Raw genomic sequence first — 18,821 nt, forward strand, 5'->3', positions numbered from 1 at the left:
GAACTTCAGGGTCATACGACTTCTAAGTAGTGGAGTCAGGATTCGAACTCCAGCAGTCTACTAACTCCAAATCCTCCGTCAACTGCCTCAGAAAGCAGAAAGTAATACAGTGCAGTGGGAAGTTCTAACGCCTTGGAACCAGGCTGCCCAAGTGAGATCTGGGCCTACCACTTACAAGCTGTGCAACTGCCAGCAAACCTCGTGATAGCTCCCACCCACCCTGCCCCCCACCAACTCATCAGTAAAATGAGGGTGTGTGGATTGAATGATGTCATCTATTTAACTTCTCAGACATTGTAAGAGTTCAATAAAGCGTCATTACTATTATGGCCAACATTTCAGGAACCCCTCTATTATTTAGATGGAGGATATAATAATAAATTGTTAATGTCTCACGTTTGTGTAGCGCTGACTCTCTCCCACCATGGACAAGGTGAGACCTGATCAAGGCGATAATTTCCCACAGGTCTCATCCTCCCCCCTTGCCCCCCACCACCACGAATTTGGGATTCTGGTCCTCACCCCACCACTAACTAGCCTTGTAACCTTGAGTCTGTTCCCTCTCTGTTTTTGATCCAACATAGAGAAGCAGCCTCTGCCCAGATGACCCCTGTCCCTGGCTGGGGCCTTGCAGTTTCTCTTGGAGTTCAATCCAAGGCTAACCTGCGGTGTTATTTTCCTTCGGGCCTCCACCTGCACAGCTGCTGCCCTTGCCTCAGAGACAAGAGGGAGTCATCAACTTTGCAAGTAGTTGTATAAACAGTCACGACTTCCAGCATGTTGGATGGAAGAGCTTATTATGCTCAGGACAATGTTATCCTGGACCTTGGTCATGAGGATGCGCAAGGCTGCTCTGACACCTTGTGAGGCCTGTGGCCCAAGGTTTAATGTGAAAGAGAGACGCTGTTTGCTCCTTAGTTTCCAGCGGGGCTCTGGGGTATCTGAGGTGGGAGGCCGGCTGGTTTGGGGCTGAGGAGGAACTTAAAGGCTTACTTGTTGCCTCAAATGCCCACCCTACCCCATAAATCAGAAGGAGTTACTAGGGGTGTTCTTGTGTGTCCAGCACCACCTTCCCACCCTGCAGGCAGTGTCTGCTAGAGGTTGGAGGGGGCGCTCCCTACAGGCCATCTCCCCCAGGCTGCAGGAGCACAGGGGCTGCTGGGAATTCCTCATAGGCCCCCTCTCTTTTTTTGTATTGGGAGAGAGGATACCTGATTAGTTCTAGCTGCACCACCAAGTTTTTTCCTGTAACTTTTACCAAGGCCTTTCCTCTCTTTGTATTTATCTCCTTTTCATAAAATGAAGGTGCCAGGGTGATGGTCTCTGTCACCTGTCTACATCTGACACTCTTCTGCAGGGAGAACAGTGGTCTGAGGTATGGGAAGCCAGGGCTCGGAGCCTTGATTCAGTTCTAAGAGGCTGCTCTCCCTGACCCCTGTCACATCACAGCCTTCCTCTGATGCCCGCGTGCCCACTCCCATTTCAAGGAGATAAAAGGTCTCCATACCTACACCAGGGCTGCAGCTCTTCCCTCCTTCCCGGCAGCGGCTGGTGAGTGAAATTCTCCTTCCCCCTCTTTCCCTGCCCAAGGGGCCCTGCCTCTCAGTCCCACACCCCTGCCACACTTCTGTGTGATATCTGCCTGGTGATAACCACCCCCAGCCTTGGGTGATGTGGGGTGAGATGGGGAGCAGATCCGCAGGGGCAATCTGCCAGCCACACCAGCAGCTCCGCTCCAGCCCTGCCTCCCACCACTGCCCCTGCCCGAGACTGTGATCTGGTGGCTGATAATTGCCCTTGGCCTCACCCTCTTGGCAGCCCTGGTTTCAGTCCCTGGGAGACTAGCAGGGCAAGCTGGAGTCCTCAACTGCTTTCTTTTCCTTTTAAGGAGAGCAAGTGGGGAGAGATGTGGAGAGGTGGAGCTCTTTCTCCAAAGACCTCCACCTCTTCTGCTATACATGTGGGTTCTGGAGCAGGGGTGTCTGGGTTCAAATATCCATTCCACCACATTCATCTGTGTGTTCTTGAACAAGTTACTTTATTTCCCCAAGTCTCTTTTCCACCATCTGTAAGATGACAATAATAATAAGAATACCTTCTTTATATAGCATTGGTTTTCCAACTATGCATGTAGACCTAGCACTGTGCATGGCCACTGAAAGCACTCGATAAGAGGTTAGCTGCTATTATTATTATGATCATTATTATTCTTTTGTCCTTGGACTGAATGGAATCTCTAGAGGCCATTTCATTTGTTCTTCTGCTTCCTCCAGTCCAGTGCTGTCTAGACTTGTCTGCCCATTAAAACCACCTGAGACCTTCCAAAAATCCCAAAGCTCAGACTATACCCCAGACCAGTGAAATCCAGTTTTAGGGGTGAGCCCTGCACCAGTGGCTTTGAGTCTGTCCAGGTGATTCCAACATGTAGTGAGTGTAGAAAGCACTGCTCTCAGCTGTCCAACCAGTTGAGGGGTTTCCTTTAGGGATAGAAATTTGTCCTAGAAACCCCGTTCATCACCTAGTATTGACCTGGGGTTAAGTATCTTTTTGGGGGACAAGTAAATTCTCTCATGCTTCACTTTAAGCCAATTTCCTCTTGTTATGAGGGAATAGAGAATAGTTATTACCTTACACCAAAGGCTGAGTTAGTATTTGCTGGTTGCCCTCCCCCCAGCTCCTAAGGGTGTGACTCCAGGGGCCGCCCAGATGGCAGGAGACAGACTGGAATGTTGGCACTGGACAGTGGCAGCATATCCCAGCCAGAGGCCAAAGAGGTTCTAAATTCTGCTGCCTGGGGCTTCCTCTTTTATTTGATCACAATTTAATAATCCCCCACATTCAGCATGAGGGCAAGTATAAGTTGGGTGACCTTCCTATTTATTTACTTGGCAGTAGAGACATGTGAAGGGGTTGATTTATTCGTATTCTTTGTGACAGGGATTGAAAGTGAGTGATGGAAATGGTGCTGCTGCAGGTGAGAGGGGAATGGGCTCGCGTGGTCTATCCAGGGTCTTCACGAAAGGCTGTGGGAGGTGGAGGGGGAAGGAACCTCACTTGTATGATGCTTTGGAGTTGCCAACATGTTCTTCCATATTTGATCTCAGCTACTCATTACAGTCACAACATAAAGCTGGTATTATTATCCTTATCTTACAGGCTAGGAAACTGAGGCTGGAGTTAAGCGTATGTCTAAGCCAATGCATGAGGAAGGCAGAGCCAGGATTCAAGCCAGGTTCTCAAAGCTGACCCCAAGAGTCTTTGATCCTTTTCTCTGCCTTTTCTCTCTGACTCTGCCTGACTCAGAATCCTTGACTTCAGGCAACCCTCTCACAGGGACACATCCCAATCCCTAGTTCCACTTCCCTTTCCTTCCTCTCTCTCTGCGAAGCTCCCTGAAGGGGTGGGGTCAGGACTAGGGCTGTGCAGACCTGAGGTGCGAGGACTGGGGTAGCGACTGTCGTGATTTGCCTGGACTATCCTGGTTTAAGCACTGAAAGTTTAGGGAAAGTGGGACAGTTGGTCATCCTACCAGGATCTAAAAGTAGCTATAATGTGCTTGTTTGGTGTATTATAGTATTCTGTGCTTTTTCACATGCTTTAAAGCATCGACTCCTTGAGAAATAGATACTCTGATTCCTTTCAGTATTTGAGGCTCTAGAGTAGGCGACTTGCCTAAGGTCACAGGTGGGTAGAAGTGGGGCTGGGAGCTGAAACCAGCTCTTGTGTCAGTAAATTTCAGGTTCACTCTCTTGTATCCCACAGTGTCCCTTGGAGATGGTCCACGGAAAGTTACTGAGCAGACCCGACGGCGTGGAGGCTTGAGGCTGCCCACAGAGCCCTTCCCAGCCCCAGCATGCCTTCTCACTGCTGCTCCCCAACGCCTCTCTCGTTCTTTCTCACCACCCACCTTTCCCCATCTCTATAGCTGTAGGCAGCTGTGATTTCAGCCCCAACTTTTGCAAAAGTGTTTACTTGTTGCTCAAACATACAGGCAAAGGCCATTTAAAATATTAGGACCCCCCCCTCTAATCCTTAGTAAATCTGATACTTTTTAAGCTTGGCTCCTCTGCATTCTTAATTTTTGAGTTCGTTGTGTATCTATTTAGCTTTAGTTGGCATTGTATCACAAGCATTTTTGGTGCTGCTACAGGGTTTCCATGATGAAAATTTAAAATAATTGTATCTAGGTGGGAAGCCATCATTTTTCTGAGTTTGGACATTTAGGGTTTTTTTCCCTAAGTTATTTGTTGTTCTCCGTCATCATCATCATCATCATCCTCATTGTCGAGTTTTGGATGACAGCTACCACCTATTTGAGTCCAGAGGGCAAACACACAGTTTAGTCGGCCGACACTGATGCTCGTAATAAACTTCACCCTCTGCTTGCTCTCTGGGTCAGTGCTTCCCAGAACGTGGGCCTGCACACCAGCGCGGGTGCAGGGGACTTTGTTACTGGTTTGAGAGGAGAGAAATACAGAATTTGAGAAGAAGTACTTAGGAACTTACTCATTTTCCCCCTTTTTGCAAGAGAATAATTTTATGTCTGTTGACTCTAAAATAAACACCTGAGGCTTACATTTTACATATCTTAAAAATCTCTTTTTAAAGGTAATTCATTTTTATTTTCTTTTACAAAAGCATTGGCCTACAATAGACTGGACGTGAAAAGCAAAAGAGGTTTCGGGAGAGTTTGCCTTTTGGTCTAGAAGACAACATTAGGCCCTGGTAGCTGCTCAGTGAACTCGCAGTCACAGACCTTTAACGCTACAGGACCTCACTTGTTTTGCATGCAAGGAGCCTGAGGTGTGCAGAGAAGCAGAAATGCGTCCAGCCAAATGTGGGCTGCCTTGGACCGAGTCACCTGCTTTTACTTGCACTCCATGATCACAACACCATGTTTCATGTGATGAAAATGTGGGGTGTGCACGGCAACGACAACAATGGGGGGCAGAAGCAGGGGGTGGGGACAAAACTTTTACCCTGCCATAATTCTATGGTAACAGATGTCTTCACCCTTGTCCCAGCTGTGGTCCCAAAGTGACTAGACATCTCCCAGCTTTGCCCCAGATCTCCTGGGCACACCCCCCACCCCCCAAACAAACAACTCAATGGTGAAGTTTCTTCGGAAGATATCAGCTAATAATTTGGGGAGAAATTGTAGAGAAGTTTCCAGTAACTTGATCCTGAGAGATTACTGCATTCTGATCTCTAAATGGAAAGAGATGAATGATAAATGATCAAGTTGGGGAAGTTCGTCTACACAGCGATTTCGGCAACTACTAGGTATGAGGTTTTAAACAGATGGTGCTGGCAGGCAAAATAAACATAAATACTCCCCTCCCAGGATTTGGAAAGTGCCCTGCCCAGTTAATGCTTGTGTATATATATAGAGGCTGAGCCAGCTCTCTTGCAAAGGAGTCTCCTCCTTCCTGCCCTGGCCTCTGCCTCCTTCCTGCTGGGCCCTCTCTCTTGTCTGCTTGCCTGGATGCTCCAGCAACCATGAACCGCCAGTTTAGCTCTCAGTCGGCGTTTAGCTCAAGGAGCAAGCGGGTTTATAGCCTTGGCTCTGGTGGTGGGAGGTGGGCTGTGGGGTCTGTGTGCCAGGCCCGAGGGCGGTGTGGTGGTGGAGGGTATGGGGGCCACGTGAGGGGGTTTGGCTCCCAGAGCCTGTACAATCTGGGTGGCAGTAAAAGCATCTCAGTGAACCTAGTGGAGAGAAGCACCAGTGGTTTCCGCCAGGGTGGGGGAGGGGGAGGGGGACTTGGAGGAGCCAGACACTTTAGGGGTGGTGGCTCTGGAGGTGGTGGAGGCTTTGGAGGTGGTGGGGGCTCCGGAGGTGGTGCTTTTGGTGCCTTTGGGGGTGGTGGATCTGGAGGTGGTGCCTTTGGGGGTGGTGGCTTTGGAGGTGGTGGCTATGGAGGAGGTGGTTTTGGGGGTAGCAATTTGGGGCTTGGGGCCTTTGGTTTTTCTTGTCCCCGGGGGGGCATCCAAGAGGTGACTATTAACCAGAGCCTCCTACAACCACTTGACCTGGAGGTGGACCCTGAAATTCAAAGGGTCAAGACCCGGGAGCGGGAGCAGATCATGGTTCTCAACAACAAGTTTGCCTCCTTCATTGACAAGGTGAGTGCCGCCAGGGCAGGCAGAGCCTCTAGGCCCTGACCAAATGACCGAGAGGGCCCTGGGCCCTGCTATTTCTCACCACATTGTGCTGTCTCAGTTCGGGGGTGACAATCACTTCTAGATGTGTATGTCCTGGGACCTTAAGGAAGCATTTACCTCATTTAGGCCTCAATTTGACTTAATGAGGGAATTTGTCTCTATCTTTCTTTTGGCAGGGAAACAGATAACAGTGAAAATTCCCAACAGATAAACTACTGGTATAGTAACTGCATTCTCATTCATCATTATTCACTTCCAATCCATCCATCCATCCATCATTCCTTCCCTCCCTCCATCCATCCCACAAATATTTACTAAGGATCTATTATATGCCCGACGATGTGCCCTGTCCTCAAAGAGCCATGGTAGAGCTTAGGTGAACGCCCTGGTGAGTATCACTGGGGGCTAATGTCAATAGCATACTAAGTAGAATTCTGTCTGAGTTCTTCATTTTAGCTCATCAAGGGCCAAGAATGGGCCAGATGAAGCTGTTGAAGCCCCCCTCTCTAGTTCCCTGATTAAACCTTAGATTAGGTCTGGTCCAGGCCCAAATCACCAAGCAGAGGCTGGTGGAAGACTTATTTATGGTAAACACCTTCCTCTGGCATTTCTTTTTGTCCAGAGATGGAGCCATGATGGCTACTGTAGGATCCCCAGAAAGTGTTTTGCCCTTGGAGATGTAGGGGGAAGCACCCTGGATTCTCAGTGACTTTCCCTCAGTCCCTGCAGGCGTTCTGTGTTGAGGCCAGAGCTTGACTGGTGGTCTGACAGCAGAGCAGCCATGGCCAAGGGCCAGCTTTGGGTTGTATACCTGGCCTCTGATATCTGGGTAAATGCTGGGGGTGGGACAGAGTGTGTGAGCTGGGGGAGGAGCAGTAAGAGTGTTGAGGCCCACAGACAGCCCAAAAGGAGTTTAACAGAGCAAAGTGCTTCTGGCTATTTCTGATCACCTTGAATGGGAAATTTGGTTGAATATCATCACACCTCAGGCACAGGCAGGGCCTGGGAGTGCTTGACTGGAGCCAGGAGGTGACAGGCGAAGGAGATACCACTGGGAGGTCAAGTCTAGACCAAGGAAGGAGAGGACAAGTGGGTTTGGGGAGGGGTCAGTGAAATGACAACAGGCTGCTGGCAGTTGATCTCATGAGAATCTCATTTGATTGTAGTTCCTGCCCTTAGTAGGATATCTGTTTTGTGGCATGGGACTGTGCAGGAAACTGTGGCTTCATGTCTTTCCTCAAGGGCATGGCCTGTGGTGACCATGAGGGGAGAGTTCCTATCCAGGAGGGCTTGGACCTGGCTGGAAGGGAGGTCTGGTCCTTCTGCTTACACCATTAACTCCATCCAGCCTATTCTTAGCATGACATGAGAGCCATTCTTTAAAAATATCACATCACTCCTCCATTTAAATCTTCCATTGGCTTCTTGTATCATTTAGAAGAAAAACCAAGATCCTATAAGATCCTATATAATCTGGCCCACCAACCCACAGCTGCTGCTGGCTCCTGGCTCGTGTTTGTGAGAATCAGGCAATGTTACCACCACTGGATGGATCAACTCCCAAGCTGCAAGATTTAGTAACAGAGTAAGGGCTGGAATTTAGCTCCTCAGGGTTCAAACTTACTGTCTGCAGTGGCCCTGCACTCCCTCCTCTGACTCCTCTCCTGCTTTCCTCTTGCTTACCAGGACACTATTGCATTCTTACCTCCTCCAGCACCCCAAGCAGAGTCCTGCCTCAGTGCCTTTGCACTTGCTATTTCCTCTACTTGGAACTTCTCCCTCCAAAGAGTGGGCTGGCCTCCCCACTTGGTCTTAGCTCAGATGCCACTGTCTGAGAGAGGCCTTCTCTTATCTCCCTATTTAAAGTAGCACTCCCATCTCAGCATCCGTGTCTTCCATCCTTGTGTTACTTTTCTCCATAGACCCGGCAGTCATTTGACACCTTGTATATTTTGAATTTTGTTATTTTTATTTTTTAAAATTGCATCCATATATATTTATTGGTGTTTGAGAGAGAGGAAGAGGGGATGGGGAGAGAGAGACAGAGAGAGAGAAACATCGATGTGAGAGAGAAACATCAATCAGTTGCCTCCTGTACGTGCCCTGACCAGGGATTGAACTCACAACCTTTTGGTGTACAGAATGATGCTCCAACCAACTGAGCCACCTGGCCAGGGCTATTTCACGTTTCTTTACAGTTTCTCTCTGAATAGAATGTAAACTCCTGGAAGGCAGAATTTTTGTCTGTTTTGTTCATTATTGAATCTCCAGCATTTAGAACAGTGCCTGGCACTTGATAGTTGCTCAACAGATCTGTGTTGAATGAAACACTGAGTCAGCCCTTCCTGTATCAGGCTTGCCTCTCAGGGAGTAGGATGGAGGCGAAGGCTTCTTTAGAACCAATGACAAGGGAAAGGGACCCCAGGAAGAAAAAAGGGGTCCAGTTCTTCCCATGGGAACACTGGCCTCACTTTGTTCAAATGATCTTGAATCCTCCATTCCAGGCAATTCCAAAGCCCTTAGTATTTCATTAGTCATGATACTTATAGACTGTCTTCTCTGGACTGGGCACTGCATGTCCATGGGTCTCAGCATCTGTGTCCACCAGAGAACAAAGCAAACATGCGCCTGCCTTCATGGGGCTCACCCCTAGTGGGGGGGACATGCTAAAACAACACCAAAAGACTGTGAATCATGATAGGTGTCATGGGGGAAAACAAGGGCTGATGAAAGGGAGAGACTGGGGCTGCCACTTTGGTTGAGATTTAAAGGGTGAATAGGAATTAGCCAGGTAAAGAGTTGGGGAGATCTGGGCTGCTGGAGGCTGGAGGTCTCTATGGCCTGAATGTCATGAAGAGGAGAGACAGGGGCACAAAAGGTCGAGTAGAGAGTGCTTTTTCTAGTAAGAAGTTTAGCTCGGCATGATGCTGAATTTTATCTCTGTCAGCTGAGCTTCCCCTGAGTATTGCTGATGGGGGACACAGCCTAGGAGTGTTTTCAGGAGCCTGGGGAAAACTCACAAGGGCTTTCAATGATTTTTCTAGTTAAATCCCATTAAAATTGCCTGGCACCCCATGAAGCCAGCCTCTGCCTTTGCAGATTGGGTGGCCTAATGAGAACCTTGGTTTCTTTGACTTGGGGGGACTCAGGCTAAACCCAAAACACCCAGATTCATCTGACTGCACCCTCATTGTTTGGCATAGAGATTCCCTGTGGAAGCATAAAATTATTTCTTTTGGTCTCCACAACATGGAGCGCAGGTCTGCAGACAAGTGTTCAGTAGATTTCTCCACTCCCTGGGAGTGCCACCTGAGTTAAAATAGGCCAGGTGGCAGAAATTTCTCCCAGGGGTGTTACGAACTGTGCTGACAAACCTGTGAGAGCTGGTTTGCTTATCTCTGGTTCTGATAAGTCAAACAAAAATAAGCTACGAGAAACAGTGTTCTCTCTGTGCATGCTTTCCAGCTTAGAGCTAGAACCCAGGGGGTGTCCTTAGGGTTCTCTTCTGACAGCACAAGCAATGGATTTGCCCCCCTGCCCCCCCGTCCCCCCCTCAGCTCCCAGACAGATTCTGGAGAGAGCGTGTGTGCCCACCTGAGCAAAGCACAGCGGCATCCGTGGTCTTCACCTGACACAGGAGGGGAGGATCCGTCTGTGGGCAGCCGGCCGAGGAAAGCTGAGGGTCAATTATTATGATGCAAAGGACAGTCCATGCACTTGGTTTGCACAGCCAGCCAGCTCTCTGGACCCTGTACCTGACCTTTTTGTTCACAGTTTTGGAAAAGGTGTGCTGAGTGGACATAGGATGATGTCCATTTTTGATTCTCTGTATGAATGAAGGAAATAGCAATCTGGGTGGTTCCTGAACACTAGACAACCCCCAAGTCCTGACTTTGGGGCCCTGGAATGCATTACACAACGCGAAAAAATGAGAACATTTACTTTAAAAATTCTGTCTGGGTTGTAAAAGCATTTAAAGATGTAGCTTTCCTGAAAAACATAATGGCAGACAGAAAAAGTGTTGGGGACACCCAGGCAAGTTGGCTCAGGAAGCAGTTGATATTCTAAGCCAAATTGTTCTTTCCTTCCTCTTATTTTCTTTGCTCCTCAATCACACAAAGCATTTCAATCACGAAGAGGAATGTGCCTGGGATATGCCAGTGTTTCAGGTGCCGGCTCACCATTCCTTCACGTCAGCACGGATTCACTGAGGGGGAGAGAAACAGCTCTATGGTGTATATGGGGTGGCTAAGGGAAACAAGGGGCTTGGTTGGAGGAATTTACCTTTAACACTAGAGTTAGCTTAGTGTTAATTTTAGGCCAGTTGACTTTATAGCCGTTGGTCAACCATCAGCAACCACATTGTGCTCATGTGTCCTGGTCCCAAAGAAAGGGATGCTCTCTGATCCCTTAAGGGCCCATCCTGACTCTCTGATTTCTGGACATGCTATAGGGATGCCCATTCTCCTCCCCATGGGGGTGTCTCTCAGACCCATGACCTGGGGTGAACTTGGAGGTCTCTTGCTCTTAGGTGCGGTTCCTGGAGCAGCAGAATCAGGTGCTACAAACAAAATGGGAGCTCCTGCAGCAGATAAACACGTCGACTTGGACCAACAACCTGGAGCCCATCTTGGAGAACTACATCAGCGATCTGCAGAAGCAGGTGGATTTCCTCAATGCAGAGCAGATGCGCCAGAACACGGAGATCATGAGCATGCAGGGCATGGTGGAGGACTACAAGAACAAGTGAGGCGGGGCTAAGCACTCAGGGAGAAGCATGGCAGGGAATTGATTGGTGGGGAAGACATTCTGCTTCAGTGTGACTGTGGAAGGGGTGGAGCAGGGCTGCAGGCACAGCCGTGCAGGCTCTGCACTGCACAACTGCAGGGGTGCTGTTTTGCACATGGTACCCCTGCTATTGCCACTCAGTTCATGGTTGTAGGGACTGGGCACACTAGCACCGTGGATGTTAGAGACCTGATAAGCCCCAGTTCTGGTTTGGGATTTGCCACTTTCTGGCTGCCTGCAAGTTCATCTGTCTAAGCCTTTCGTTTTCACGTTAGTGAAGTGGGGATAGTAAATGCCCTCCTTGTTGGTTTGCTGTGAGGGGTAGGTCGTGGCTCTCAAACTTCAGTGTGTAACAGCTTGTTAAAATCAGATCAATCAGGTAGGTCTGGGATGGGGCTGGAGTACTTGCATTTCTGATACTTCCAAGTGATGGTGATGCTGGGAGATGGGGGGACCACACTTTGAGATCTGCCATCCCCCATAACTTTGGTTTAGATGAAGTTGTTCTTAGGAAGTTCTTAGGCTGTGTCTGCACCCACTAAGCACTAGTTATTAATAATAATGGGAGGGGTGACAGGACTTGTTTAATTCTCTATCAGCTGCTCCACACCCTGCAGACAACTGAGCAGCCCCTCCCTCCCCATGCTGGAGGTACAGGGGAGCCGCTCTTAACATCACCTTGACATGCTTATTGCTTTGGGCCAGTAGAGAGTCAGGTGTGTGTGTGAGTGGGAAGGGGGAAATGGAATTGGCACTGAAGGTGTTGGGGTGGGGGCAGAATCATAGGTGAAATTTTTTCTCTTTAAAAAAATTTAGTAAAAGTGGTTACTTAAGTTCTCAATTAAAGAAATGATTGGGCTTGACAAATTTACAAATAAAAAATGGACATTTTGAGGGTGTTCTATGTAGACCTAGGTTTTCTGCCTTGGGTCACTGTCCCCTTTGTTGACCTGGAACACCAAGAGCTAGCTTGAGCTGCTTGCCAGTGAGAGGGGCAGGCCCTGGCAGGGGATAGTCAGAGTCTAGGACAGTAAACATTTAAGGAATTCTGAGCCCCCCCCATGCAGGAAGAATTCCCAAGGAGCCAAGGTCAGCCCCTGCAGCCTGTCTATGATTCTTATCTTCCCCCACAGGTATGAGCAAGAACTCAACCAGAGGACCAACAATGAGAATGACTTTGTCATCCTGAAGAAGGTGAGGCACAGGGGTACCCAAGGGGGACTGTGGGCCCAGGAGGCTGAGCAGAGTGAGGATTTCCTGTGGGATGTGGTGTGACTGAGAGAGGACAGGGTGACCTTGGGGGCCAGACTGTTGAGTGTGTTGCCGGAATGCTGGGGCCCTTACACCAAAGGGGGAAGTCTGAAAGTGATGCTAATGTGGATCTTCAGGGTTCCTTGAGTTTTTAATCTCTCCAGGGCTCTGAAAGTGAAATTAAATTAACTGACAGCTTTTGAGTGTCACCTATGTATGGCCTTGGGACCTGGGGAGGGACCTAGTGAGGGGCCTGGGGTGCTGTGTGTCTGACCAAGATGAAGAGCTTGGTGTCACACTTCCTTCTGGACAGGAAAGCTGGAGTTTGCAGGTCCCTTATCTGAGTGAGGTGAGGAAATTTTGCAGGCAAGGAAATAAACCCAGAGAAGCTTTGCCGCTTGCTTGGGCCACTCAATCAGCTGGGGTCAGGCAATACCCAGACAAAAAAGTCAGATTGTCTTTGCTTGCTTTTCAGGATGTGGATACTGCTTACCTACAGAAAGTGGACCTACAGTCCAAGGCAGACGTTCTGTCGGGGGAGGTCAATTTCCTGAAATATTTATTTGAGATGGTGAGTTCACAAGGAACCCTTCTTTTCTCACACCTCATAAGGCATATGAGCTGTAAGACGGGGTGGCCTGAAACAAAATGATGTCCACTAGGGAATCTTCTCCTCAGGCACCTCAACCATTTTCTTAACCCCCAGGGCTCAGGACTCCTGGGTGGGTGCGCTGGAGGTGGAGAGGCAGGGAGAAGGTGAAGCTGGTCCACCTCTGTCTGGGAAATGAGGTTAATACCCAGGACATTCAGGGGCAAAACCAACCAGAAATCTTCATCAGTGCTGGGAAGTCAATGGGGCTGCTAGGGAACCCCATGGAGAGGGCAGTGTGGATCTCAAAGGGAATGAAGAGGAAGACAGCAGTGGTGGGGAATAACATGCTCTTACCACCCTTGGTCCTACAGTCACCCACGTCTAACACGGGGGCACTGCTCTTGGCCAGATGCTGTGCTGGGATGTTTACTATGTCCTGGGTACTTCCATTATACAGATGAGAAAGCTGAGAGATTAAGTCACTGGCTCAGTCACCCAGCTAGTCAAAGTAGAAACCAGACTCAAAAGTTAGTGTGAGTGGCTGCACAAGTGGAGTCCTTTCTACTGCTTCTGAGGGTCCCTGTGCTTTCAAAGTGCAAGTCTGCCTGTCAGAAGGCCCAGCTCAAGGTGGCGAACAAGGCAGAGTAAGGCAAGGATACAGGGCACAGGAGCAGCATGATGGGCAGGTGACGTCCACCAGGGCTCTGGGTTCAGGCGCTTTCTTCTCCCTGGAGACTAAGTCTGGGTGCTTTTACCTTTAGTTAAGTCTCTCTCAGTGCACAGCAACAATTCAAAGAACTTTCCCCGGGGAGTCCCATCTGGACCAGGCTTCTGGCTTTCCCAGAGAGCCTGGAGGGGGCAGAAGAGGGAAACTGAGGCTCCAGATGGACAGTAGAAGGAATCAGCCTGTGGTCCATGCCTTGCAGGAGCTGTCCAATATGCAGACCCATATCAGCGACACCAATGTCATCGTGTCCATGGACAATAACCGCTCCCTGGACCTGGACAGCATCATCAGAGCCGTGCAGGCCCAATACGAGGAGATCGCCCAGAGGAGCAAGGAGGAGGCCGAGGCACTGTACCAGAGCAAGGTGAGCCCCATCGCCCCACTACCCAGGCGTGGCTCCCCAAACTTAATATACCTCCTGGCACTAGCATTGTCTCTCTCTTATTTCTAAAGAAAAATATGTTTGTGATAGAAAACTTAGAAATTACAAATAAAGATGACTCACCTCCCTCTACCACTATTAATATGTCAGCATATTTTCTACCAGTTCTTCGTAGCTAATATTTATTGAAAACTCATATGTGCCAGACATCGTACTAAGTGCTTTATATTTCATTTACTCCTTGCAGCAACCCTATGAAGTAAGGGTGCCATAATCCCTATTTTACATGTAAAAAAGTGTGAGATTACCTAATTTCTTTAAAGTCTTGTGGCTGGTAAGTGGCAGGTGCAGAACTTAATTAAACTCAGGTGTGCCATCTGTCAACCATTATAACGTTTTTATTCTTATTTTTCATAATGAGATTTTTAAAAATATAGTTTTACACTCTTCTCTTTTACTTATTATCACTTTGAATGCCTTTCTGTGATATTGAATATCTTCTACATCATACTTAATGGCAGTGTGGTATCCAGGTTAAGAATAGACTCTCGCTTTCACATGAACATCTTTGTAGTTAAGTCTTTGGGCACATTTGGTTACTTCTTTAACAGAAATTGACCAGGACCTTTTTGAAGGTTGAAGACTCTGTAGTTAAGGGTCAAAGGCTAGTTACTAAATTCTGAGCAACTGGCCCTGGCTGATGTAGCTCAGTGGATTGAGTGCCAGCCTGCAAACCAAAGGGTTGCTGGTTCGATTCCCAGTCAGGGCACATGCTTGGGTTGCAGGCCAGGTCCCCAGTTAGGAGCATGTGAAAAGAAACCGCACATTGATGCTTCTTTCCCTCTTTTTCTCCTTCCCTTCCCGTCTCTCTAAAAACAAACAAACAAATAAATACAATCTGTAACAAAACAAATTCTGAGCAACTGGCACTTGAGATCTGCTCTATGGACGGATTACCTGTGGCCAACTCCAATCTCACTGGCCTCTGTCCCACTGTCCTGCTGGCAAATGTTCTGAATGGCATGGATTTCAGCGCCAGACTGAGGAGATAAATGGCCAATAGTGAAAACATCAGAAGCAGAGATCCCCTTGAGCCAATCCTCCCATTGCTTCCTTCAGAGCCACAGCCTCTGGGCAGAATTCCATTGCTGGGACCATGTAGACATGGAAAAGGAGAGAGAAAGGAAAATGTGAATAAACGTGGAGCATGCTGAGGACCACCAAGGAAATAAGGGCCTGATTGCTGGGGAAATCATTCCGGAAAAGGGTGGGAAGGAATATGTCAGAGTAGAAAAAGTGAGAAGGGTCCCGGTGTGGGCAAGGACCGGTGTGAAGGCTTAGATGTGGGAAAAAGGAGGTAAAAGGGGCATCAGGGAGCAGCTTTATCTGTCTGAAATGTAGGGCTGGCCCAGACACTGGTGGGAATGAGGAGGCTTGTGTGTGTGTGTGTGTGTGTGTGTGTGTGTGTGTGTGTGTGTGTGGTCACAGCTCAGATGAGGGAGGTTTAGTATAGGTGTGAGTGGGGGGAGGGGATCTGGGAATTTTCCCAGGGGAGAGTGTTCTTGGGTGGGGCCTGGGAAGGCAGACCCACTCCCTCCTGTAGGGGCTCATTGTGAGCAGCAGATTGATCACGATGCTGCCTTTGCCCCTCAGTACCAGGAACTCCAGATGACAGCAGGAAGACATGGAGATGATCTGAGGAACAGCAAGATGGAGATTGCAGAGCTCAATCGCACCATCCAGAGGCTGCAAGCTGAGATCAGCAATGTCAAAAAGCAGGTGAGATGGGTGCTCAGGGTGGGCTGACCAGGCACTCCACCTCCCATGACATCCTGCTGGATGGGGCTCCTGATACTCAACTCTGGCACACTTCTCTGTGACCATCTCCTCACAGGTTGACCAGATGCACATGGTCATTTCGGATGCAGAGGAAAAAGGAGATCGGGCCCTTCAGGACGCGGGGCAGAAGCTGCAGGACATGGAGGAGGCCCTGCAGCAGTCCAAGGAGCACTTGGCCCGGCTGCTGCGTGACTACCAGGCACTGCTGGGAGCAAAGCTGGCCCTGGACGTGGAGATCGCCACCTACCGAAGGCTGCTGGAGGGCGAGGAGAGCAGGTGGGCCATGTTTTGGGGCCAAAGTGCAGGTTGCACTGCTGGAGCAGGGGCACTGACCATTTGGAGAGAAGACCATTTCAGCTCTTCTGGGAAGATTCGAAGCCCAGGGTGAACAGAAACGTTCAAGTCAGAAGCAGAGGCCGTGTGATTTGGCAGGGTCACTGTCATCATCTCCTGCCTCCAAGCAGAGTGTTTCTGTGTCCCAGCCCAAGCCACTGCAGCCCGGTGGTGAGGCCCAATGCTAAAAGGCTTCAAGAAAATGCTTAAAATCCATTTTGGCCCCACAGGTTCCCTAACCACTCTGCCCATCCACACACCTTGTCCTGCACAACAAAGCCTGGGGACAGCTCTCACTTCCCATGGGACATCTCTGCTCCTGATGTCTCCAGGCTGCTGTATGCCTTCCTTTGGGCTTTGCAGGTCGGGCTAATGTGTGTATTTTGGTTTTTACAGGATGTCGGGAGAGCTGCAGAGTCTTGTGAGCATCTGTAAGTAGCAGAGCCAGGACCTGGGCTGGTTGGTGCTAGGGGGAGGGAGGGCTCAGCAGGGCTGTCCAGCAGGGAACTGGCATTGGGAATTTTAGTTCCCAGTCCCATACAGTGAGAACAAATGAGTAAACACAACTGCAAAGCCTGGAGAAATTCATTGAAATAAACTATGATTTTAGCTGTCAATCCCTAATAACCAGCACTGCTTAGAACTCTTCAGAGGATGTCAATAATGAAAATGTGCCCTCACGTCCCTTTGTAGCATGAAAAATAATTTGGAAATGGGAATACTTTCATCTTATGTATCTTTTTGCAAGTCAGATGCCGCCAGTGATGAAACATATGGGTGGCTGCCGGCAAGCGGTGGGGAGGGGAGGGAGAGGGGGAGGGAAGGAGAGGGGGAGGCCCCCCCCCCAGTCCTTCTGACCTCTGTCTGTTGCTGCCCTCTCCCCCACAGCTGTGCAGAGCAGCCAGGTGTCTCTCAGTGGAGCAGGAGGTGGCGGTGGTCGAGGCTCTGGAGGTTATGGCGGCGGCGGCGGCGGCGGTGGGGGCGGCAGCAGCCGGGGCTTTGGTGGCCGTAGCTCTCAAGGGGGTGGAGGGGCCTACGGAGGAGGCTCTCGAGAGGGCAGTGGAGGTGGTTATGGGGGCGGCAGCGGTGGAAATTATGGAGAGAGCAGCAAAGGCAGAAGCAAGTCGGGGGGCAGAAATAGTCGCTCCCCCAAACTGCAGATCATCCAAACTTCTACCAACACTTCCCACACGCATATCGTGGAGTAGAGGCGAAGGTTTCTATGACCCTCGCTCCTGTTCCCTCCCTCTCGTCCTTCTCATCCCCTCTCAATTACCTTTTCCTGATGGGTGTCAGCAGTTTGGCCAATAAAGTCCACTCTAGATGGGGAAGCAGGTGGGTCACGGCAAACAACAGGTCTGTCTACGGAGGACCCTGGCTGGCAGCCAGAACACAGCCAATAGCCTTCTCAACTCACATTCCCCACATTCTGGACAGGGCCTGCCCAGAGCCCAGGTTAGCCTGGAGTAAAGAGCTTCTGCAAGGAGGATAACGGAGAGTCCATGTGAAACCCACCGGTTTTCTCAGTCCCAAGCTCCCTTTCCTGTCTCTGGGCTGCCCTAGGAACAAGAATCCTTCCCTCAGGGACCCACAAAATGAGGCTTTTGGGTGGGTGGGGGATGGCGAGGCAAGCTAGCTTGTCCCTCTGTGCCAGGGTCCAATTCCTGCTTCTTGGTCTGTCGCCTCACACTGTCATATCGATGGACAGTGTGGCTGGCTGCCCACATTGGACAGCCATAAGCCATATCTGGGCCTGATTCTGAATTTCTGTCTCAAGAAGCATTACCCCCAGGATTAACAGTCCTGGATGGGAGTATTTCAGAGAGCCCAAGTTGTTGTCCACAGGGAGGACTGTAGTGAGCAGCGAATGGAGGAGTTGATAGATAAGCAATCAAGTTCTGTTCTGTCCTGCCCCTCCTGCCAGTTCCATTCTTTGGAAGCCTGGCCCTTTCTGAAACCTGCTCCCTAATGGCCCTCTTGAGAATTGTCCAACAGGCTGGGCCCATGCCTCTCCTCTGACCAGGTGCCCAGGCCCTGAGCAGTTTGAGGATCAGACTTGGGTCTTGGGAAGTTCAGTCTGAACCCAGATGCAAGACACCCTTTGCTTGCAAGGTAGCTTAATGCTCTTTCTCAGACCACAAAGTCCCTTCTGCCTTCCATTCTCTGTGACAGAGCACTGTGTGAGAATTTGACTCTTCATTTTGGGCCTTACATAAGGTGCTTGAGATGTACTGAGGGGGACAAGAAAGGGGAAGTATTGATCAACTAGTGGGCCTTGAGAGCGGGAAGGTGGCTTTGCTTCTAATGTCTGGAGTCACCTTCACTTGCTTGCTGAGTCCTAACACAACGCCCAAGCTTGTGATTCTCCTGGAGCATCTGATATGCCTGGCGTGGGTCCCTTGGGGACTGCTGTGACATCATCATTTCCTGGTTGGAGGTGTTCCTACAATAAACTTTTCTGTGATCTTAAACTGCTCTTTGGTCAGGAGATGAGTTTTTCTTCTTTAATTTCTGCAGGCCTCTGACATTATTCATATTTGGAAAGTAAAGTTTATTATTTTTTATTGCACAAGTAATACACGATCTTGAAAAACCTGCAGACACAATCTTATTAATCGTTAAAGTGACTGATTATTCAAAAGTCAATTACACAGGTGTTCAACAGGCATTTATTTAGCTCTTAATGTGTGGCAGGCAGTGGCCTACACACTGAGAACGCAGTGCTGAATGAACATATTTCTAAATCC

At 49.4% G+C, this 18,821-nt stretch overlaps 1 protein-coding gene across 2 annotated transcripts; it reads left to right on the forward strand.

The window, feature by feature from the left end:
• The first annotated feature begins 5,499 nt into the window (after nt 1-5,499).
• KRT77 (keratin 77) lies at nt 5,500-18,527 on the forward strand. 2 transcript variants are annotated; one of them, XM_053920495.1, is made up of 10 exons: nt 5,500-5,740; nt 5,837-6,123; nt 10,694-10,908; nt 12,084-12,144; nt 12,677-12,772; nt 13,720-13,884; nt 15,556-15,681; nt 15,797-16,017; nt 16,471-16,505; nt 16,963-18,527. In XM_053920495.1, the coding sequence occupies exons 1-10, from the start codon at nt 5,500-5,502 to the stop codon at nt 17,280-17,282; spliced, it is 1,767 nt and encodes a 588-aa protein (XP_053776470.1). In that variant the 3' UTR covers nt 17,283-18,527. The 2 variants fall into 2 exon arrangements, with proteins under 2 accessions (XP_053776470.1, XP_024431372.2); XM_024575604.3 differs by having other exon boundaries at nt 5,500-6,123.
• Nucleotides 18,528-18,821: the final 294 nt, after the last annotated feature.

Source organism: Desmodus rotundus, chromosome 3, assembly GCF_022682495.2.
Source record: "Desmodus rotundus isolate HL8 chromosome 3, HLdesRot8A.1, whole genome shotgun sequence".
In the NCBI taxonomy this organism is placed as follows: Eukaryota; Metazoa; Chordata; class Mammalia; order Chiroptera; family Phyllostomidae; genus Desmodus; species Desmodus rotundus.

Excerpts from the sequence above, each read along its gene's own strand:
- KRT77 (XM_024575604.3), top strand. The coding sequence starts at position 5,500 with ATGAACCGCCAGTTTAGCTCTCAGTCGGCGTTTAGCTCAAGGAGCAAG. Across the intron at positions 15,682-15,796 it reads TCAGCAATGTCAAAAAGCAG|GTTGACCAGATGCACATGGT; the intron begins GTGAGATGGGTG and ends ATCTCCTCACAG. Across the intron at positions 16,018-16,470 it reads CTGGAGGGCGAGGAGAGCAG|GATGTCGGGAGAGCTGCAGA; the intron begins GTGGGCCATGTT and ends TGGTTTTTACAG.